Source organism: Chiloscyllium plagiosum, chromosome 21 (assembly GCF_004010195.1).
Source record: "Chiloscyllium plagiosum isolate BGI_BamShark_2017 chromosome 21, ASM401019v2, whole genome shotgun sequence".
Classification (NCBI taxonomy): Eukaryota; Metazoa; Chordata; class Chondrichthyes; order Orectolobiformes; family Hemiscylliidae; genus Chiloscyllium; species Chiloscyllium plagiosum.
The window spans coordinates 3,058,885-3,082,920 of record NC_057730.1 but is presented as its reverse complement, the minus strand read 5'-3'; the positions used below and the strand labels follow the sequence as shown (position 1 = coordinate 3,082,920).

Below are 24,036 nucleotides of genomic sequence, written 5' to 3'. Positions count from 1 at the left end.
GAGCTACAGGGAGAGGCTGAACAGGCTGGGGCTGTTTTCCCTGCAGCGTTGGAGGCTGAGGGGTGACCTTATAGAGGTTTACAAAATTATGAGGGGCATGGATAGGATAAATAGAAAAGTCTTTTCCCTGGGGTGGGGGAGTCCAGAACTAGAGGGCATAGGTTTAGGGTGAGAGGGGAAAGATATAAAAGAGACCTAAGGGGCAACTGTTTCACGCAGTGGGTGGTACGTGTATGGAGTGAGCTTCCAGAGGAAGTGGTGGAGGCTGGTACAATTGCAACATTTAAGGGGCATTTGGATGGGTATATGAATAGGAAGGATTTGGAGGGATATGGGCTGGCTGCTGGCAGGTGGGACTAGATTGGGTTGGGATATCTGGTCAGCATGGACAGGTTGGACTGAAGGGTCTGTTTCCATGCTGTACATCTCTATGACTCTATCACAATGGCCATGGTGCACGCATGGTCAATACTGTAGCATAGTTCAACTTCAGTCTGAGTATGTGCACTAGGGTCATTGACCTTGCCTTTTGGGGTTATCCCATGCCACCCATCACCCTGTTAGGAGATGATAAGAGGGGATTGGTGGCAAACATTTGAGAAAGCTGAGTTGTGCATCACCACAGCTCCCTAGATAGTGAGTGCACACCTTCAAGAATTGTTGTCTGTGGTCACAAATGAGCTGGACTTCGAGGGAGTCAAATCTCTTGTTCAGATTCTGATACCAGTTGTTAACACCACATATGTATAGTACAGAACCCTATGATGGTTGCCATTCCCATGGCTGGGCATGGAATATCTTGTCTGTCTTGGTTTTTGGTGAACTGGAGAAACTGTATTTCATTCCTATAAAAGGCATCACTTGTGAGCTGCAACTGGGAGATGTCACACCTATTTGAAGTTTCAAAGAGGCTGTTGGTGAGGAAATTCAATACCATTATTATCTTCATGCCCATAGGCATAGCAATCTGCACAGCTGCAGATCCACTTCCAGGAAGTAGCAGTTGTAGGAGAAGGCTTCTCTGGTCATATGAAAATGCCTCTGGCCCTGTCATTCACTGATTCAAAGGCAAGTACAGTATCTTATGTACACCTTTTCTTGGTTGAATTGTCAATGGTGCCTAAGACCATGGCTCTTCTCTTCATGATTTCCATACAACCCTGTCAAGGTGGGCGCTGCAAGACCTGTCAGAGTGTGGATGTGGATACCACCATTACCCGGAGGGACACCTCCCACCATGTACGTGACAGTACTCGTGCAACTCAGCCAACATTGTCTAAGTCATACGCTACAGACAAGGATGCTCTGAAGCATGGTACATTGGTGAAATTGAGCAGAGGCAATGGAAACAGATTAATGGGCATCTCACAAAAATCAACAGACAGGAGTGTTCCCTCCAAGTTAGAGAACACTTTAGTTGTCCAGGACATTGTACCTCGGACCTTCAGATGATCATCCTCCAAGGCGGACTTGGGGACAGGCAACAGCGAAAACTGGCCGAGCAGAGGCTGATAGCTAATTTCAGTACCCATACGGAGAGCCTCAACCGCGACCTTGGGTTCATGTAATACTACAATGACCACCATTGCACTATACACACGTGCGCGCACACAGGCATGCCTATACACAGACATACATACACACACACACACACTGCTACAGAGAGACACATTCCCACATGCACCCTCTCACAGACTTAGAACCCTTTGCGCACACACACACACATATGCTCTCACACAACACCCCCTACCCAAACATACACACGCTCTCATGCACCTTCTCACAGACTTAGACCCGTTTACACACACACACTCTCTCACAGACGCTTAAACCCCACCCCAGACAGACAGACACACACATACATTTGTGGGGTGAATTTGTATTTGCAGAGTTACATTGCACTTTGCTTAAAAACTGCATGAATCCATATAAGACTCAATTAATTCATTTTTTAGTTTAGAATAAGTCCAAACATTATGGCACAGACAATAGCACACAGGAGGCTAACACCTTCAACACATTATCTGGGCTGACACCATTTGTTAAAGTTAACCTGAGAATGTAACTTCTAAAAAAGTTTTGTGATTTACATATGAAAGAAATGAAACTAACATGGTCATTTTAACAGATGAGAGACATGACAAACAATCAAGGTATTTTTCAGTTACATCACACTGTAAACTTTTGCTGTAAATTCTGTGCCTCACAATTGTGTACTCCACAACCACCTAATGAGGGAGCAGCGCTGCTAGTGCTTCCAATTAAACCTGTTAGACTATAACCTGGTGTGTGATTTTTAACTCTCCTCTTCATGTACTACTTGCTTGTCCACAGTTGTAGCCCTCTGAGCCTCATTTCTCGGTTTCTGTTGTTGTTCTTTCTCCTTTTTTTCCTCCTCTGTCTCAATCATAGCAAAGCTGAAACCATGCAGCATTAAATGGATCTATTATTTATCATGGAAGTATTGATCTGTGAAGAAATATCAGGAATGCAATTTGTGCTTACCATTTGAGATTTTAACATGTTCAATGCAACCTTTTAGCCCTTATCAGAGTGCTTATATGTTGAGTGAAAATTTTTTGTACAGCCATCCTTACATAGTGAGGTGCATCTCAACGACCCATGACTTCCTTCTGATCCTGCCATTTGCAAGATATTTGTGGATGTGAAATTTTCAATACTTTCCACATGGTAATTGGCACACATGACTCTCATTGCCTTGCATTATCTCCTGCTATTCATCCCTACAACCTTGGAATGAACATCTTGTATATTAGTTTCATGTTTGTTGTCTTTAACTTTCATATGGTCCTGTGAATGCTGCTGCATGGCTGATTGTAAAATGATCCAACGCCACTGGCTCACCTGTGATTCTTAGGTGCCCTTTTTGTCAAAGCTTAATGATAATAAGAAATGGTTGGGACATGACTGTTTGCAAATTTAAGAGCTTATTCACCTTTATTCTGCTGTTGGTGCTTGTCTGCAATGCAAAAGCCTTGTATGCTCGTGCAAGAGTGTTTCATAGAACATAGAACAATACAGCACAGAACAGGCCCTTCGGCCCACGATGTTGTGCCGAACATTTGTCCTAGCTTAAGCACCCATCCATGTACCTATCCAATTGCCGCTTAAACATCGCCAATGATTCTGACTCTGCCACTCCCACAGGCAGCGCATTCCATGCCCCCAACACTCTCTGGGTAAAGAACCCACCCCTGACATCTCCCCTATACCTTCCACCCTTCGCCTTAAATTTATGTCCCCTTGTAACACACTGTTGTACCCGGGGAACAAGTTTCTGACTGTCTACTCTATATGCACTGGTGTTTTTACTATCATAATGGATAAATCCAGCCTTCACAATTTGCTTTATAAAAATCGCATCCTGTCTTTAAAATCTTTTGAAGAACTTGTTGAAAGCTCTTGAAGATTATTCTAGTACTTGATAGTATCATGATCAAGCTTCACAATTTCAGAAGTCACACTACACCAGGTTATAGTCCAACAGGATTATTTGAAACCACAAGCTTTTGGAGCACTGCTCCTTTGTCAGGTGAAGTCAACGCTCCGTAAGCTTGTGATTTCAACTAAACCTGTCGGACTATAACCTGCTGTTGTGTGACTTCTGACTTTGTCCACCTCAGTCCAACACCAGCACTTCCACATCGCAGCTTCACAACAATTAGGGAATTTCATGAGATTTCTTTGGTCTGTGTAAATCATGTAACTAAGAAAGTGAGGTAGGCTGAATATTTACCATCTACCGCCACTCTCTGACTTCGACCGGTTAGCCAGTTTTCTATCCAACTGGCCAAATTTCCCTCTATCCCATGCTTCCTGACTTTCCGCATAAGCCTACCATGAGGAACCTTATCAAATGCCTTACTAAAATCCATGTACACTGCATCCACTGCTCTACCCTCATCCACATGCTTGGTCACCTCCTCAAAAAGGCTCTTTTTTGGTTCCCTTAGACATGTGTGTTGCGATGTGCAGGAAATTGTATAACCAATTAGGGGGCCCCCTCCAGTTTGCACTGCACATTCTCTTAAAGACTTTTCCCAGCTCCCCACTGCATCATTGTACTGTAAATGGCCTTGACCTTCTTGCATCCATCGTGTCCTATTTCACCTCCCCATCCCGCTAGGCTTTTATCGGCCCGTTCACCACTCCCCTGCATATTCCTGCCCTTATGTTTGAACCCACTTCAATTCAGATCTTCGTGCCCATCTTACCCTGGCACAACTTCTTATTCAATTCACCTTCTATTTATCCCTTCCCAGCCATATTCAATTTTGATCCCTATTCTAAATATGCAGTTATCAGTCTTTCTTGTCCCTTCACCCCCCCCCCCCCCCCCCCCCCCCCCCCCCCCCCCCCCCCCCCCCCCCCCCCTCTGTTTAACNNTCGCCCCTGTTGTATTACTGTTTCCATTTATTTCCTAGGATCCTTTCAGTGTCCATAAACATACCAAATGAATTCCTTCTCTACTATTCCTTTCTACGCCACCCACCTTTTCTATTCACCTTCTCACTGTTTGGCTAGTTGTCTTATGGATATATCAAATCCCTACTCTCAAGGTGTTTATTACTTCTATGAGCAGGCGTCGTTGACGGTGATGAGCTGGCTCAGGACTAGTAGACTGTCTTGTTATATCTGGACTTTTGTTGGGAAACAAGAGAGAATAGTATAGAATCTTACAGTGTGGAAACAGCATCAACAAGTCCACACCGAACCTCCGAAGAACAACGCACCCAGACCCATCCCTATACTCTTTCCCTGTAACCCTGCATTTCCCATGGCTAACGAACCTAATCTACACATCCCTGAACACTATGGTAATTTAGCATAGCCAATCCACCTAACCTGTGCATCTTTGGACTGTGGGAGGAAACTGCAGCACCTGGAGGAAACCACACAGACACGGAAAGAAGTTGCAAACTCCACACAGTCAGTCTCCCAAGGGTGGAATCGAACCTGGGTCCCGGTGAACGTAGTTTATTTCCCTGTGTTATCTTTTCTCTGAAGATTATCAATTTTCCTCTTTGCATTTGTGTTGCAAGTTGATTGATGTCATCTTAATTGAGAGATATATTAACAGATAAAAACACTCATGGAATCTTGAGCTTTGCATAAAGAAGAAATTAGCATTGAACTGTTCCTCTTCCAAAGCAATCCAGCGGTTCATTAGACTGTGATACTCCAAAACAACCTGGTCGTAGCATATTCAAATTTGGAAAATCATTCGCTATTTCTGACAGACGCGCATGCTTTTTTATTGTTCACTCATGTATGTATTAACTTCAACATAAAAGAAAACAAAAACTCCCTTCTGGCCAAGCGAGATCCTTTTTTCCATATTCTTAAATATTCAAATAGTGCCATTTTGTGGGGACAGTTGAAAGCTTTTCACTCTATTTAATTGTATTTTTACTGTAAAATATCCATGACACTAAAATCCAAATCATTAATGCAGAAGTATTTTGACACATTCTTGAAAAACATGATGAATAGCTTATATGTGTGTTTATTTCTACAATGATGTATTACTAATCATTACAATTATGGTATCTAAAATTATGTTGAAAACAGCTGTGTGCAGTTATAAAATATAATAAAGAATACCGTGGCTAAATAAATAAATAAATACTGTGGCATGTTTGCTCCACCCACAAAGAATCTCATCCATCTGCTGTTCCTATGAGAAAATCATGGACATATTTTCATGATCTTTTCATAATGAATTGAAATGAATTGACAGAAAGTTGTTTGGTGTCAGGTCTGCAATATAAAATATGTGAGTAAAAGAATAAAACCTCCACACAACACAATTTTAGAACAACAGCCTTCTAGTGCTGTTTAACAGCATTCTACTTAACTAATTTCTAATGACTTAAATTCCATTAAGTTAGCAAAATCGTTGCTTCAAAGCTTCTAGAAAAAGTTGTGATGTGTAAAAATGTTGCTGGTAGACCAGGTAAAATTAGTCTCCTGGTGAGTGACAGGCAGTCCCTGATGAGTTTAGTGATCTCAGAAGTCAATCTGTCAGGAGTTGCCAGTCAATTTTGTAAACTTGTCTGGTGGCAATTGAAACCGGGCAAGCAGTGATTAACAACAGCGAGAAAAGTGAATCTGGAGCTAAGAAGAGTATTCCTGTTCAGCAATCATGCAAGTGAAAAATAACTTTCCTTTCCAGTGGTCACTAACTAGCTGCAAAAAGCTTAAGAATACTGTGTCACAATCAACTGCAAAGATATTTTGCAAAGGGGGCTTCAAGTACACATCAGGCACAATCAGGCTTAATACCTGTTCAGCTGTGTCATGGATACCTGTACCTTTACGAATAAAGTGCCTAGAGTTCTTCTGGCAGAGCTGTTTTATTGAACTTCTAAAAAAATGTATTCACATGAAGTGGACACCACAGACTAAGCAGGAGTTGTAGCCCTGAAGAATATGATGGTGAGTCCAGTTTAAACACAAAATAGGTGCAATATAATCACATTTCTAAATGATGATGACCTGACAGTATTGTATAGTTAAACTGACAATGCTATTGATACATCCTTCCAGGTAATACTATTTTTTTGCTTCATTCTGTCAAAACTCTGCGAACCTGATGTGATCTTCATCTAAAAACATAGCATTTATACTATTGCCTCTTGGAATATCAATCGTTGTTCTACAAGTGTGAAGTGATTCATTTTGGAAAGTTGAATTTGAATACAGAATATAGGGTTAAAGGCAGGATTCTTGGCAGTGTGGAAGAACAGAGGAATCTTGGGGTCCATGTCCATAGATCCCTCAACGTTGCCACACATGTTGATAGGGTTGTTAAGAAAGCGTATGGTGTGCTGGTTTTTATTAGAAAGGGGATTGAGTTTAAGAGCCGTGCGGTTATGATGTAGCTGTATAAAACCCTGATTAGACCACACTTGGGAAATTGTGTCCAGTTCTAGTTGCCACATTATAGGAAGGATGTGGAAGCTTTAGAGAGGGTACAGAGGAGATTTAACAGGTTCCTTCTTGATCTGAAGGGTTTGTCTTATGAAGCGAGGTTGAGTGAGCTGGGCCTTTTTACACTGGAGAGAAGAAGGAAGAAAGATGACAGAGGTGTACAAGGTAATGTGAGGCATAGACTGAGTAGATTGCCAAAGACATTTTCCCAAGATGGGGAAATGTCTATTACAAGCGGGCATAATTTTAAGATGATTGGAAGAAGGTTTAAGGGAGATGTTAGAGTTAGGTTCTTTACACAGAGAGTGGTGGGCATGTGGAATGCATTGCCAGTGATGGTAGTAGAGTCAGATACATTAGGAACACTAAAGTGAATCTTGAATGGGGACATGGATGATAATAGAATAGAGGTTATGTAGGTTAGTTTGATCTTAAGGTCTTAAGGACAAAAGGTCTGCTCATAATCGAGGGCCGCAGGGCCTGTACTGTACTGTTCTATGTCCTGTGTTCTATGAATATTCTAATAATGTCGGCTGCTTCTCAAGACTGCCAAAATATCTGGAGAGGAAATGAGCAGTAAAGATAGAATGAACATTGGAATAGGCAACATGCCCAATTTTATCTCAAGCACTTTTATTGTGTTGTTTTAGCTAAATTATATGCAAAATAGCATTTCATACGAACATTGAGAATTTATTTTAAACAATTTACACAAAGTACTGCTCGCCATAAGTGATTTGTTGATCTTAAAAGTACATGCTGTTTCTCTGGACTGTCTTTAATACCAACATAGCTTTCCTCACATTAGGGAATTAAAACTGTTCATAATATTCCTGCTGTGGTCTGTATCATGCCTAGTACAGTATTAGCAAGACCTCCCCAATTTTGTGTACTCCATTGCATTTGTATTCCCTAGCACCTGCTGAGCTTGTATGGTTAAGGACTCTGATCTCTGATACTTCTGCGCTGTGACTTTGTACAGACGTTCTCCATTTAAATAATATTCAGTTCCCCTCTTCTTCCTGCCAAAAGTGTAACCTCACATTTTCACACATCATGTTCCTTCAGCACCCAGTTTTTGCCCACTCACTTAGCCAGTGTATACCCGTCTGTATACTCTTTGTGTCATCCTCAGCACTTACCTTCCCACCTATTTTTGTGTCATCCACAAATGTGGCTATAGTGCATTCACCTTTCCCCATCTAGGTCATTAGTGTATATTGTAAATATCGTCCAAAGAAGGTTTCTACTGCACTCTCGCCACCATATTCCCCAGCATCCCTAAGGAAGATAAAATTATCTTCTTTGGAGAATTCAATATCAGGGTTGGAAAGGACATCCAACACTGCAACACCCTGTTCCACCAAAAAACTTAGTTCAAGATTTTTTGTAACTATCCACAATCAGAGCACTGATACATCATCGACTATGTCATCATTCGATCCCAAGACCTAAAGGATGTCCTCATTATCAAAGCAATGACTAGTACAAACAACTGCTGGGCGAACACCATGAGAAGTTCCTGAAGATGAAGAAATAAATAAGCTCACTGTTAAGCTTATTAAGAGCCAAGTTGACTATTGAACTTCCAACAATGTGTTCACCAGAATCTCCAAGGAATTCATTTTAAAGAGGTAAAGGAAATCTGGAATGAGCTGGATAGCTATCATCCTATAGTGTGAGGAAAGCATTGGCTACGAGACAAGGAAACACCAAGATCGATTTACTGAGTGTGACGGTATCGTCTAAGACCTATCGACAAGAAGAGGAAAGCTCTCTGTGCCTGGCATAGCATTTTCACCAGTGAAGCAAAGAGGAAAACTCATCAAACAGCAAAGGTGGAGTTACAATGAAGAGCTAGGGAAATCATAAACCAATGTCGTCTGAGAAAGCTAAGGAGCTGCTCCTTCCTGACAAACGTGATGTTCACAATTTCTTCAGTAACACAAGATCCCTTGGCCTCAAACCAGTGCGAAGTAAAGCTGGCACCTTTTTGAGAGACAAGAAAAACCTCCGCTTCTGATGGGGAGCATTCCTAACCTGCTGACAAGGATGTGATTGAGGAAATCCCTCGACTATCCATCAAAGATATCTGAGACACCCACCTTTGTTAGAAGTTGAAGCATCCATTAGACACAGGAAGAAAGGAAAATATGCAGGAATAGATGGGATTTCAGCAGAGATTTTCAAACTTTGAGGACCAGAGCTTACCCATCATCTCCATGAACTATTACCCATCATCTCCATGAACTATTACCCATAATCTCCATGAAATCTGGGACAAGGAATAAGTCCCTGGCCACTCAGGCAGCATTCGAAGAGCTGGAGAATCAACGTTTCAGGTTTAAGCTCTTCACCAGGAATTCCTGATGGATGCTGCCTGACCAGCTGTGCTTTTCCAGCGCCACACTCTTCGACTCTGATCTCCAGCATCTGCGGTCCTCACTTTCTCCAAGGAATAAGTGCCAATCTCAGGGATACTGCCATTGCCACCATCATAAAGATAGGAGATAAAGTGAACTGTGGAAACTACTGAGGAATCTCCCTGTTCTCCATTGTTGTTAAGATGACTGCCTGAATCCTCATGAGGTGCCTTCTCCCAGTCCTGAGGAAATCCTTCCTGAAAACCAGTATGGCTTCCAACTAAACTATGGAACTATGGACATAATGCTCACAGCAACTTCAAAAGAAAAGCTAGAAACACCACCAACCACATTACATGGTCTTCATTGACCTGACCAAGGCTTTGGATTCAGTCAGTTGGTAAGTGCTATGGAAGACCCTGTTAAAGGACGGCTGCTCAGAGAAATTCATGAATATCCTCTGATTTCCCCCATGTGAAGATGTCAGCAGTGGTATTCATGAATAGTAATATGACAGAATCCTTTGAAGTCAACATGGGTCAAGCAGGAATGTGTCATCATCCATCCTTTTCTCCATCTTCATCACCGCCATTCTTCTTCATGTCAAGAACACACTTCTCAGTGCTGTGGACATTGTCTATTGGAGGGACAGAAAACGTTCATCCATCTCAATGACTCAACATGTGTAAGCCCAAGATGGAAATGATACTGATCTCAGTTGTAGAACTTCAGTATGTAGATGACAATTTCCTCTCTGCTGTCTCTTCAAGCCTGATTTAATGCCTTTGTAGAAGCATATCAAAGAATTGGTTTCAGCCTCAACCTCAAGAAGGCTGAAATCCTTTACCAACTATCCCAGGTCAAGTTACACTCATTAAGATCAATAGAGAAAAATTCCAACTGTGGAACATTTCCCTATTTGAGAAGGTACCTCTCATCTAAGGTTGACAGCAGAGATTCAACATCCTATCTGATCATTGAGCAACTCCTTTGGATGGCTAAGGATGGAACTCTTCAACAATTGTTGACATCCATGCTGATACCAAGTTTCCTGCATATAAGGTAGTCATCCTTTTGACTCTTCTATGTGGCTTCGTATAGATGCCATCTCCAAGACTCTTGATAGGTACCATCGATACAGTTTGAGAAGAGAATCTCAAAAGCAAATCATCGCTCAGCTCAAGCAAGATACTTGGACAAGAGGAGGACAAAGGAGTGTTTTCAAAGACATCCACTCAGAAATGCAAAAGAACAAAGCAAAAGAGAAGTACAGCATAGGAATAGGCCCTCGGGCCGGCCAAACATGTGCCAATCATTGTGCCTTAACTAAACTAAAAAACAAACTTTCTGCCCTTATTCACTCTGTATCCTATATTCCCTCCCTAGTCATGTAACCATCCAATGCCTCTTCAATGTTGCCAATCTGCCTACTTCCACCATCTCTTCTAGCAGTGCATTCCAGGCTCCTACCACTCTGTGAGAAAAACTTCCCTTACACAGCTCCTTTAAACTTGCCCCTCTCACCTTGAATCTGTGTCCCATTGTAATTGAAACTTCAGCCCTGGGGAAAAGCCTCTGACTATTCACCCTATCTATGCCTCTCATAAATTTGTAGACCTTAATCAGGTCTCCTCTCAGCCGCCGTCTTTCCAATGAAAACAATCCTAGTCTTTTTAATCTTTCCTCATAGCCAATGCTCTTGAGACCAGGTAAAGTCCCGGTGAACCTTCTCTCCAGAGCTTCCACATGCAACATAAATGCCAACACAGTGAGACCCTTGTTCAGGAGAAACTGACTTAGAGGAAACTCCTGTATGAGGGGACACAATTGTTTGAGAACTCCCAGCGCAAGAGAAAAGTATGGAACAAGAACCTGAGAAAGGAATGCCAGTGATCTCAATGTCAAGAATCAGTTCCACCTTCTGGAAATGTGTTGTTGAAGATGTTGCTCCAGGACCAGCCATGCAGTACCCACAAAACCCATGAGCAGTGATACAGAATTTCCAGGGTCGACGGTTTTCTTCATTAGTGATTACTGGCAATGGTCAGAAATAATCTGGCCCCAGCATTGATCGCTGTATCACTCCCCTCGTTACAGGTTGTCATCCTGGAATGCCACCCTTTTCCAAACTCTGTCATCTCTTAGCCATGCTAATATACACCACAGACATTTTACTAATTAGGTAGCTTTAGATAAGTGACATCATTGACCTTTTTTGGGTGGGAAACTACTTAGTCTAGCTATGCTCCTCAATAAAGCTCCTGCTATTCCATGCTTCAGCATCCTGGTCCTTCTTGGGATGTAGCAGAGTAGTGTCCACATTTTTGGTTTTCTGTGGGTCACCTGTGCCCCATGCCTCATTGCTAATGAGGATCTGATATAGAGCAGGTACCCAATCTGCTTTGGACCTTTACAAAGTTATAAATTCATCTCCCTTGTTTTAATTGCATGTGCAACAAATACTACATGAAATAAAGTAGGAATGCATAAATTTCCAAAATGTCTGTTGGTGAAAACTAATTTGTTACCTTCTCTCTGGCAGTTTGCTGTATGTTGTGGATGTGTTGTATTATACTTTAAATATTTAACTTTTTTTATGCATGTCTGATGTTTTGGCATGTCTGTTTGATCACACAGGTCGGGCGATGGGAACACAGAACAAGATTTCTCACTAAGTTGTTTGGTTCTCCTTTCACTGCATGTTACTGTGTAGCAGTCATAATTCTCCTGCTGAACGTCTACAGGAGTTACAGGTGAGTCAACAGCCATGCTTCATACGCTGACAGAGATGAAGCAGATGATAACTGGTTGGGATGGACAAAATAATTTTATAAACAATAACCAAGAAATTCCATTTGCCTTTTACAAATGTGTTTCACATTACAGATACATAAAGTGACAGAAAAGCTGAGTATTCTATCACCCATACTCAAATCTGGATTGTGATGTAAGATGGTTTAAATTGTTGCATATGCCCATGTGCAAACCTTAGATTTCATATTTTAATTTTTGTACCTGGTAACCTGAGGTTCTTATGAGTATAACCTGTCGTATAGTCAGCTTCATATGTTGTGTACTCCAGTACTTATTGCCACATAGGTCCTGTATTATTCAGCCATTTGCTAAATTGAGCAAAAACTAGATTGATCTAGTTTTCAAATTACTTTGTGAGTCTTTGACTGTGTGCAGTTCTACATAGTTCTTGTTAGTGCTAGAAACTGAATGTAATTAAAGGTTATTGCTTTGAAAATAACAATAAGGTTTCCTTTACATCTTTGATATATTGATATAATCCAGTACAGTTGAAAAAGAATAATTTTTAGTGAAGAATTGCTATCCATTCTTAAACTGAATGATAGTTTGAACAATCTCTGAAATAAAAACTGAACATAATGCAGTAGCAATTTTTATGTCCTTTTTATTGGAAAAGAATTTTATTATTGCAGTTGTGAATACAATAGTTTATACATTTTCCTTGGAATTTTATATTTAAATCAAACTTAGATATAATGAAAGACATTGCTCCTTTTTTTTTGGGAATGTGAAACCAATTCCAAGGTGAGTGCAGATTTATAGTATGAAGCTATTGACAGTGCTACACTGATTAACAACTTTTACAAAGGAAAATGGTTTCTGTATTCAGAAAATATAAATTGATTAATGCAGATAAATTTAATATGTTTGAGTTTCAATTGTGACCTTTGAGAATAAGGAAAATCTTTCTACAAATTAATCTGTTTGGAAGTTCTGTCTTTTATTTGCCATCCTCGTTTTTTTTTGTTCTTTCCAGTTGATAAACTACGATTTCTATAATATGTAGATTCCATTCAATGGACTAACTGGAAACTGTACTGTCAGTTGGAAGGAACACATATGATGGGATGAGTTGCCTTTGTTTTCTAATAATGTGAACTAATGTCATTGAATTGCTGGTAAGACAACAAAGTCCCGTGGACTTTCTCTCGTAGCATTTAATTTCTAAGATGGTGAGTTTTTCTTGAGGGATAATTCACTCCATTGTTTCCGCTGCCATCTCTGGGGAGTGGAAAAGAATGCCCATAGTTACCAATGATTCATGACGGTTGCGTAAATTCCATGATTTGTTTCTGAGAATGGTCTGTATTTAAGGAATGCATGGAAAGAGCAGCTTAATTAAGAACTGGCTGAAACTGAATCTTCATGAACTTACTGCGCTATGCCCTTACTGTTGGATGTGTTTAAATTAAAGCAAGTTCAGTTCAGCCTAGGAAAGTAATAATGGAAAGGGACAATATAATTAGGGGAATAGGTGCTGTTTTGTGAGCGTGAGTAATGAAGACTGTATTACCTGACTGGTGCTAGGTTTAAGAACATCTCTTCAAGGCTGAAGAGCAACCTGTAATGTGAAGGGAGGGATCCAGTTGTCATTGGCCATATTGCTCCTGGCAGCATTGTTAGGACTAGAGACAAGGTTTTGCTGAAGGGTTTTGAACTGTTTGAACTGGAGTAAGTTCAAAGCAGAATTGCCAAGATAATCTCTGGATGGACAAATTGGCACAGGTAAATAACATCAGGTTTTAAATGTGTAGTTGAAGATCAGTGTGGAGGAATGAATTTTAGTTCATTGGGTACTGGCATTAACATTGTACTCCTCAACCACCTGATGAAGGAGCAGTGCTCCGAACGCTAGTGTTTCCAATTAAACCTGTTGGACTATACCTGGTGTTGTGTGATTTTTAACATTAACATTGGGGTGCGTATTCCAGTTGAATGGTCTTCACTTGGATAGTGCTTCCACCAGCGTCCAGGTGAATTGAATAACTGAAGCTGTAGAGAGGGTTCTTAGCTAGTTAATGGGGAGGCGAAAGACCTCAACAGAGGGGATACATAGGGCAACTATTTGGAAAATGAATTCTATAGTGTGGCAGGAAGGAACAGTCAATACAAGTGTAAGAAAACAGCAGCAATTAGGGTGAAATGGGGGAACAGTGGGAAAAAGGCAGATTATTGGCTCTTAAAAGTGTGTAGTATTCAGAACAAAATAAATTAATTAGTGGCATAGAGTTGATGAGTATGATATTAAAACCATTATGGAGATGCAATTCGAAGGAAATCAAAGTTGGGAACTAGATATTTAAAGATACGTGACTTTGCGAAAGGACGGGTAAAAAGGGAAGGGTGGTGGGGTAACTTTGTTGGAATGAGCTGGGATGGGTGCAATAGCATAACATCATCTTGGATTATGCAGAATCCATATGGGTAGAGAGAAGAATTAATACGAGGGAATGGACATTGGGAGTAGTCTGTAGACCCCCTAGCTGTAGCTGTTCTACAGGAAAGCGAATAAGTCAGTAGATAGTGCAATACTGTAATCTTCATGGAGATCAGGAAAATCAGATTACTAAAGGTAACCATCAAGAAGAATTCATAGAATGTATTTGGACAATTTCCTGGAGCTATATGTTATAGATCCAACCAGCGATCTGGCTTTTTTAGATCAGGTAATGAATAATGAGGCAGGTTTAATAAATGATCAGAGTAAGAGGATCAGTGACAATACATAACAGAAATTAACATTCAGTTTGAGAGTGAGAAACAATTGTGCTAAACTTAAATGAGGATAATTACGTAGGGATGAAGGCTGAGTTGGCTGGACTGGACTGAAAGGAGTTCAGTAGAAAAGATGGTTTTGGAACAATGTTGCACTTTTAAGAGAGAGTTAATGACTCACATCAGAAATATATCCAAGTGACGAATACGGACGTGAGGAAGGGGATATGCCAATGTGATGAATAAGAAAATTAAGAATATATCGAATTGAATAAAAACAAGTGTCAAAGATTAATCATAAATGGAAAGTTTTGAACAACAACAGAAGACAACCAAAAAAAATGCAAAAAGTAAAATGAGTGCAAGCTACCAAGTATAGGCAATCCTTGGGTTACAACTGGGTTTCGTTCTGGAGTATACTTGTAAGTTGATTTGTACACAAATGGCAGCGCAACACAATGTAATACAATATAAACTAGCCATTTGTAAGTTTGAGAAAATGTTTGCATGTCCGATGTTTAAAATTAGTATAGTATTAATGTGGGATCTCATTTGTAAGTGATGTTTATCAATCAGGGACTGTATTTCAAATAAAATAAGGCAGTAAGAACTTTAAATATATAAAAAGGAAACAAGAAAGTAAACATGGTCCAGAGAGAGAGTGTGAGAGTCTGGGGAACAATAATCCAGAAATGGCAGAAGAATTAAAAGAATATTTTGTTACAATTTTATTGTAGAAAATATTAAAATCATTTAAAAAATAGTAAATAATCAAAGGGCCCAATGAGGAGAGACAGAATAAACAAAATAACATATCGCTAGAGAAAAGGTATAAGGGAAACCAATGGGGTTAAATCTGATAAGTCTTCTAAACCTGATGAATTTAAAACATAGAACAGCCCTTTGGTCCATGATATCTTAATTTAAGATCAACTTAACCTACACAATCCTCAATTTATTGCCGTCAATGTGCTTGTCCAGCAGTCGCTTCAATGTCCCTAATGTCTCTGACTCTATTATCAGCACTGGCAGTGCATTCCATGCGCTCACCATTCTCTGCGTAAAGAACCTACTTCCCTCCAATCACCTTAAAATTATGACCCCCTCATGACAGTCATTTCTGCCCTGGGGTAAAGTTTCTGGCTATCTACTCTATTATGCTTCGTATTACCTTGTACATATCTATCAAGTCACCTCTCTTCCTCCTTCTCTCCAGTGTGAAAAGCCCAAGCTCATTCAGCCTCTCTTCATAAGACAAGTCCTCCAATCCAGGCAGCATCCTGGTAAATCTCCTCTGCTCCCTAGGATTTTAAAAGAAGTAGATACTAGGATAGAGGGTGCACTGGTAATCATCTTCCTAGAATTCTAGATTCTGGAAAAGCCCCAGAGGAAAACTGCCAATAAGAACATATGAAGTAGAAGTAGAAGCAGGAGTAGGCCGTCCAGCCCTTTGAGCCTGTTCCGCCATTCAATAAGATTGTGGCTGATGTTTTCTCAGATCCACTTAACCGCGCTCTCACCATATCCCTTAATTCCTTTAATAAGAACGAGGAGCAGTACCCATCTTAAAAGGAGGAAGATGAAAAAAGCAGGTAATTTTAAGCCAGTTCGCTTAACATCTGTCTTTGGGAAAGTGTTAGTCTGTTAGAAATTATGGAATATCAGGCCATGTAGAAACCCAATATGTTATCAAGCACAGTCAACATGGCTTCATGAAAGGGAAGTCATGCCTGGGCAAATTTATTATAGTGTTTTGAGGAGATAAATAAAGGGGCACCAGTGAAGATAATATTTGGATTTCCAAAAGGCATTCAATCAGGTACCATACAGAAGGCTACTCAATAAGATAAGAGCCCATGATATTGGAGGTAGTATCATTGCATGGATCGAGGATTGGCCAACTATTAAAGACTGAGGGTTTGGGTAAGGGTGGCGTTTTCAGGATGGTGACTTGTTACTAGCGGAGTGCCACAGGGATCAGTGTTAGAGCCACAATTGTGTGCAATATATATTGATGGGTTGGATGGCAGAAGAAAATCCACTATCATCAAGTTTGTAGATGACACACACAGTCTACAGAAGATTATGGACACACTGAGTAGGCAGAATTTAGCAAATGGAATATAATGTGGAAAAATGTGAGATTATGTGCTCAGGCAAGAAGAATAGAAGGGCTGAATATTATTTATTATTATGCTAATATAAAGACATGATAATGGAAAATTTGAAAAATGTTGACAGGATTAGATAAAGTCAGTCTGGTTTAATAAAAGGGAAATTATACTTAACCAATCCATTGCATGTTTTGAGGATATAACTAGTAAAGTGGATGAGAGAGAACCAATGGATATTGTATATTTCGGTTTCTAAAAGACTTTTAATGTGTACCCCCATAAGAGGATAGTGTTCAAAATGAAAGCATATGGATTTGGGGGTAATATACTGACTTGAATTGAAAATTACTTGACAGACAGGAAGCAGAAAATGGGAATAAATAGATCTTTTTCCTTATAGCAGGCAGGGATTAGTGGTATACCACAGGGATCAGTGCTTGAAGGGATGTCTATAACAAATTGTATGAGGGAACCAAATGTAATATTTCCAAGTTTGCTGACAACACAAAACCTGGTGGGATTAAGAGTTGTGAGAAGGATGCAAGGAGGCTTCAGGGCATTCTAGACAATTCGAGTGTGTGGGTAAACTAATGATAGATGCAGTGTATATTGATTGATTTTATTTATTATCACGTGTACCGAAGTACAGTGAAAATCTTTGTTTATGAGCAATACAGGCTGGTCATAGTAAGCAAGAATGTACAGAACAAAAGGTTTAGATGGAGGCATACAGGTAACATTTTCACAGGGTGTACAAGAGAGAGCAACAGTAACAAAATCAGAATTATTTGAGGCTAGAGAGTCCATTCAATAGTTTAATAATGGCTGGGATGAACGTGTCCCTGAACCTACTGGTGTACGTGTTCAGGTTTCTGTATCTTCTGCCTGAAGAAAGAGGTCATTACTGGGATCCAAAGGGTTATGTGGATAAATGTGAAGTTATATGCTTCAATGTGAAAAATATAAAAGAGCTGTATTATTTAAATGATGATCTATTGGGAAATGTGGATGTACAAAGGTATCCGGTTGTTTTTGTACTCCAATTAATGAAAGTAAACAGGCAGGAACAGGCAAGCAGTTAGGAAGGAAAATGGTACATTGGCCTGTAAGCTATTACTTTTCATTTTCTCATACTCTTAAACTATCAAAATGGTACCAGATATGGCAACAAATGAAAGTTTTTCACTGTATTTTATTGTATTTCACTGTAAAATATGTGACAATAAATTATTCAGTCATTCATTGCAAAAGGATCTGAGTTTAGAAGTAGGGATATATTATACAGTTATACAGGGCCTTGGTGAGACTGCATCTTAAGTATTGTGTGCAGTTTTGGTCTCTCTACCAAAGAAGGGATGTACTTGCCATAGAAGGAGTATAGCAGATCTTCACTGGTCTGATACTAGGGTTGGTAGGACTGTCCAATGAGGAGACATTGGTTCAACTGAGCCTGAATTCACTAGGGTTTAAAAGAATGAGAGGGAATGTGATTGAAATGTATACAATTCTAGCAGGGCTAGACAGACAAGATGCACGGAGGATGTTTCCCCTGGCTGGAGTTTCTAGAACCAGGAGTCATAGGATATAAGGTAGGCCATTTAGGACTGAAATGAGGAAACATGGCTTCAATCAGAGAGTGGTCAACCTGTGAAATTTGTTATCACAGACATCTGTGGAGGCCAGATCGCCTAATATCTTCGGGAAAGAGATTGGTAATTTTTCAGATGTTAAAAGCATTAAGGTGTGTGGAGAGAAAACAGAAACATGATGTTGAAATAGAGGCCATTCACCATGATCATTTTGAATGGTGAAGTAGACTCAAAGGGCTGAATGGCCTACTACTGCTTCAAGTCTCTATGCCAATTTAAATGAGGAAAGACTGGGCCAACAGAAATGGACAGAAGACTTGGTTGCAGGAAACCGAGAGAAATTGGAATGATCCAATAAATATTATTCAGAATCTGTGAATTGAACTGTGAATTTGACTTGGATAAAGGTGTTTCTTTGAGGATATTTGGACTCTGATAAAGCAGTGTTTTCTTACCATGGAACAGTGAACAATCCATGTGCTAGAAAACAGGAAGATCACAAGAAAAGGAGGTGGAAGATTCTTTATTCTGAGGCTTAGAGATTTTCATTGCATTCTTAACTAGAATAGTGTGTATCACCATGAAACCAGAGTGAAAGCTTTCATGGAATGTGGGTCAAAACTAATGGGGAAGGCAAATCAATTGCAAAGGTTGATGTCCGTGTACAAACAGTAACAAAATATTGTGTGGAGACAGGAAATATGATATAAGTCAAACAAAAACTGGACCAAAATGATTATGTTCATGAGAAAGTATGCACAGTAGGATTTTAAATTACTACTTTGGAGTAAGCCTTGGGACTAGAGAAAGTAAGCCAATTTACTGAGGTGGCTAGAATAGTAAGAGAAACCAATTTTAAAATAATAAGGCAAAAAAGTAGTGACAGTTTTGGTTTTAAAAACATGATGGTGCTAAGGCAAGGAATGCCAAGTAGTTAAATGAAAAAAAAACTAAGTTATTTAAGGACAATTTTGATAAAAATTGAGTTATGATTGAGTAACTTGACTGTACAAACTAAAATCTGATTGGAAGCATTAATAATGATGGGCAAGCATATTACAACAGCTATATAAAAAGACTGCATTAGTTTCGGTGGGAGTAAGAATTAGATATTCCAAACCAAAGCAATTTCAAAACACGCATAAAAAGATAGTAGCATTAATAAAGAATTCTATCACAGTACTTTGGACTTTTTATTGTAATTATAATAAATTACAGAATAGCCTTAATTGTTATACATCCCTGACAAAAGAACTTGACTTTAAGGTAAATCAGCTCAGTGATTGATATTTGGTCTTGTTTTAATAATGTTAATTGTGTACTTTACAAAAGATTGGTGAAGTGAACGTGGTTGTGTCTGTAGAATTTTACCCTGCAATTCGTATCACAAGATAATTCATAGTTATGACCCTCAAGTATACAGGTAAATAATAGTAAGCTGCTAATCATCAGGAGTAGTAGGAATGATTTACAGAAAACACTGGGATGCTGCTAACCTACAAAGAAAATCTAAATTGCCTATTTTTAATTGATCAGAATGGATGAACAATTTAGCGATTGTGATAATGTACATCAAGTTAAAATTAACATTAAAATAAAGAATGACAACTAATTTAAAATACAAGTTTATTAACTGGAATAAAGCAAAAAGAAATCAAAGAGAAACAAATCTGGTTCCAATTAATGCCTGTAAAGCTAATAGATCTGTAGTATGATTCTTCAAATATTATATGCTGCAAAGGATGTGCCGTGTATTCCTATAAAACAAAAAGTCAGGCATTAAAGATTCAAGTTTCATGAATAAATGGATTAAAATTAAATTGGTTTGGAAAAGGGAGGCATTTAAAAAGACTAGAGATAATATTTAAAGAAATTAATGGCAAACTTAAATTTAGGCAAAATGGAAAAGGAGATTAAAAAGGCTATAAATTAACAGATGATACTTTTGAATAAAATTTAACAGCAGTTTATTCATTCAGGAATGGAGGAGAAATCTGATTGTGGAGGATGATAGAAAACTGGAGATATTAAATAAATGTTTTGTGTAAGGCTTTAAAGATGATGACGACAGTTTGAATGTAGTTGTACTCAAGGAAAGGAATTCAGAGTCATAGAGCTGTACAGCACGGAAACTGGCCCTTCAGTCCAGCTCGGAGAGAGTGAGGTCTGCAGATGCTGGAGATCAGAGCTGAAAATGTGTTGCTGGAAACGCGCAACAGGTCAGGCAGCATCCAGGGAACAGGAGAATCGATGTTTCGGGCATAAGCCCTGAAGAAGGGCTTATGCCCGAAACATCGATTCTCCTGTTCCCTGGATGCTGCCTGACCTGCTGCGCGTTTCCAGCAACACATTTTCAGCTTCAGTCCAGCTCGTCCATGCTGACCAGACATCATAATCTAATCTAATTCCATTTGCCAGCACTTGATTTACATCTCTCTAAACCCTTCCTATTCATATATCCATCCAGATGCATTTTAAATATTGCAATTGTACCAGCCTCCACCACTTCCTCTGGCAGCTTATCCCACCCTCTGTGTGAAAATGTTGCCCTCTAGTTCTGGACTCCCCACCCCAGTGAAAAGACCTTGTCTATTTATCCTATCCGTGCCCCTCACGGTTTTATAAACCTTAATAAGGTCACCCCTCAGGCTCCGATGCTCCAGAGAAAACAGCCTCAGCCTATTCAGCCTCTCCCCATAACTCAAATCCTCCAAAGCTGGCAACATCCTTGTAAATCTTTTCTGAACCCTTCCAAGTTTCAAAACATCCTTCCAATAGGAAGGAGACCAGAATTTTGCACAATATTCCAAAAGTGGCCTAACCAATGTACTGTGCAGCCAGATGACCTCCCAACTCCTATACTCAGTGCTCTGAACAATTAAGGAAAGCATATCAAATGCCTTCTTCACTATCCTATCTACCGGCAATTTTACTTTCAAGGAGCTATGAACCTGCAAGGTCTCTTTGTTCAGCAACGCTCCCCAGGACCTTACCATTATGTGTATGCGTTCTGCTCTGATTTGCTTTTTGATGGAATAAGTAACAGTTTTTAGGCCATTTGTACTCTTGGCTGTTATTGGAAGCCAGAAAGAAGATTGTTTTACTCACAGACACTTGTCCCCACAATAGTTCTTGCCTTTCTACTTCCTTCTTGAAAAGATCATCGTAAACACACACATTTGATTAAACATTAAGTTACCTGTCCCAACGACTATTCAAAATGGCTCTGTTTTCATTTTATCTTTATTTTTCACTATATAAAGCGACTTGGGAAATTTTTGTGTATTAATCCTGCTATGTGAGTGAAAACTCTTGCTTAGTTTCTCAATGTAGCTTATATCTTTCAGGGTACTGGAGCTCAACAACTCGACAGACGTTTCAAATTTCAGCAGATCCTTTTTATCCTTAATGCAAGGATCTGTTTTCATAAGAAACCTGTTGTCTCCTGTGAAGTACAGCATGGTCTTTGCTGGAGCACAAGTTAAGCAATGATCCCTTTTGTGATGGGATGTACACTAGAAATTGTACAGTATTCCAGAAATACTCCTGATCTCTCTACAGTCTGAAGAAAAATGAGCTAGTACGGGTTGGAAATTCCCAGTTCTAGGAAGAAACACAAATCAGAACACAAATAAATTAATTCACTGGCCGTGCACTTTGAGATATTCATTGATTTGTAAGCAATGCTCAAACAGTTTTAAAATGACAATCTCTGAATGCCATTAATATTCATAATCTCAGTGCATACATCTGTAAAGATAAACTTTAGCTTGAGAGAGCTAACAACTGATCTTCTTCCTTTTTAAAGAATACAGCAAGAAAAATAACTGGTCAGGTCAGACTTGACCCTTGCATTTTTTGGGATTTATTAAGCAAAGTGCTAGAAAGGGTGGAATGTTATTTTCAAAGCAACCATAGCAGTCAGTCAAAAATCTACTTCAAAGCAAAATCTATACACATTGATATGTGGATTGTACTGAGTAATTTTATCACTGAGAGACACCAGCTAATGCTCATAGAGTGATTTAAACAGTTTGGTGCTAACCTGTTTTTAACTGTTTTAACCAAGAATTGCCAGCGTAGATCACAATATATACCTGATAAAGAGAGAGCATTTTTAATGGTTTGGTACTTAAGTTCCCAACTGGGCTGGCCAGACTGATTTGGAGAAGGGAGGCGGGAGTAGTGGAGAGGAGGCTAAATCATGAACTGGTGATGTATGCAATACATTTTTTTCCTCTATAGTGACACTGTAGCGCTTGGGATAATTCAAGACTGTCTTCAAAATTCAGGTATCCCATGTAGGATTCCAGAGTTCAAGAGGTATTAGCATTCTTTGGTGCAAAAGTAATTCAGACATATAGATCCCAATGCTATGGAGAAATAAAGCACAGCAAATAATAAACCTCAACCCCTTTCTCCCGACTCCACTTCAAGGTTCCTACATTTAGTTCTTGTCTGCTTTTTCTTGTAGTGAGGTCCTCAAGAGATTTTGGATCCTAATTTAGAAGGAATAAATGGCAAAAGTGACCATTGATACTCCTAAGTCAATCAGTGAATTGGAGGTGGGATGGGATATATGGGAGGATTTGTGTCAGGCACAATTTAAAACAGTCAGTTCACACTGTATTTAGTCTGAGTTTCAGTGTCTTTACTGACCATAGCCATAGAACTCATGACACTATGGCAAAGTCTCCTGACTAAAGTAATATTAATTGTCTGGAGCAGCGTAATGAATTGAGAACAGTTACATACAAAGCAGAGTCAAAACTCAATTCCTAAGTATCACCAGGGGAGTGGTAATGTTATTGGACTGCTTCTCCAGTAGGTCAGTTCTTTTAGACCAGCATGTTATGGCACCAACTAGTCAGCAGGCTATATTAGACTGGGTTTTGACCAATGGAATAGGATTTATTACTGACCTTGTAATGAAAGTGCCCCTGAGTAGCAGCGACTACAACATGATTGGACCATACTAGTCTAAAACACCCGATCTCGTCTGATCTTAGAAGCTAAGTGAACTCAAACCTGGTCCTCAGACCTTGGAAGGGAAAATTTTTGCATATAATTTAAGGGAGAGAAGTGTGGGTCCAAGAATACTACTTTGAGTTTAAACAAAGGTAATTATGAGGGCATGAAAGCAGAGCTAGCAATTTAAACTAGCTGTTTAGGTTAAGGGATAAGACCATAAGACATAGGAGCGGAAGTAAGGCCATTCGGTCCATCGAGTCCACTCCGCCAGTCAATCATGGCTGATGTGTATTTCAACTCCACTTACCCGCATTCTCCCCGTAGCCCTTAATTCCTTGTGACATCAAGAATTTATCAATTTCTGCCTTGAAGACATTTAGCGTCCCAGCCTCCACTGCACTCCGTGGCAATGAATTCCACAGGCCCACCACTCTCTGGCTGAAGAAATATCTCCGCATTTCTGTTCTGAATTTACCCCCTTTAATTCTAAGGCTGTGTCCACGGGTCCTATCTCCT

The 24,036-nt window shown here is 39.7% G+C and overlaps 1 protein-coding gene across 1 annotated transcript in view; it reads left to right on the top strand.

The window, feature by feature from the left end:
- pemt (phosphatidylethanolamine N-methyltransferase) overlaps nt 1-24,036 on the top strand; it is a 137,024-nt gene that overhangs the window by 33,592 nt on the left and 79,396 nt on the right. The window contains exon 4 of the mRNA XM_043711053.1: nt 11,955-12,070. Within this exon, the coding sequence (XP_043566988.1) occupies nt 11,955-12,070 (116 nt within the window). The remainder of the gene's footprint in view (nt 1-11,954; nt 12,071-24,036) is intronic.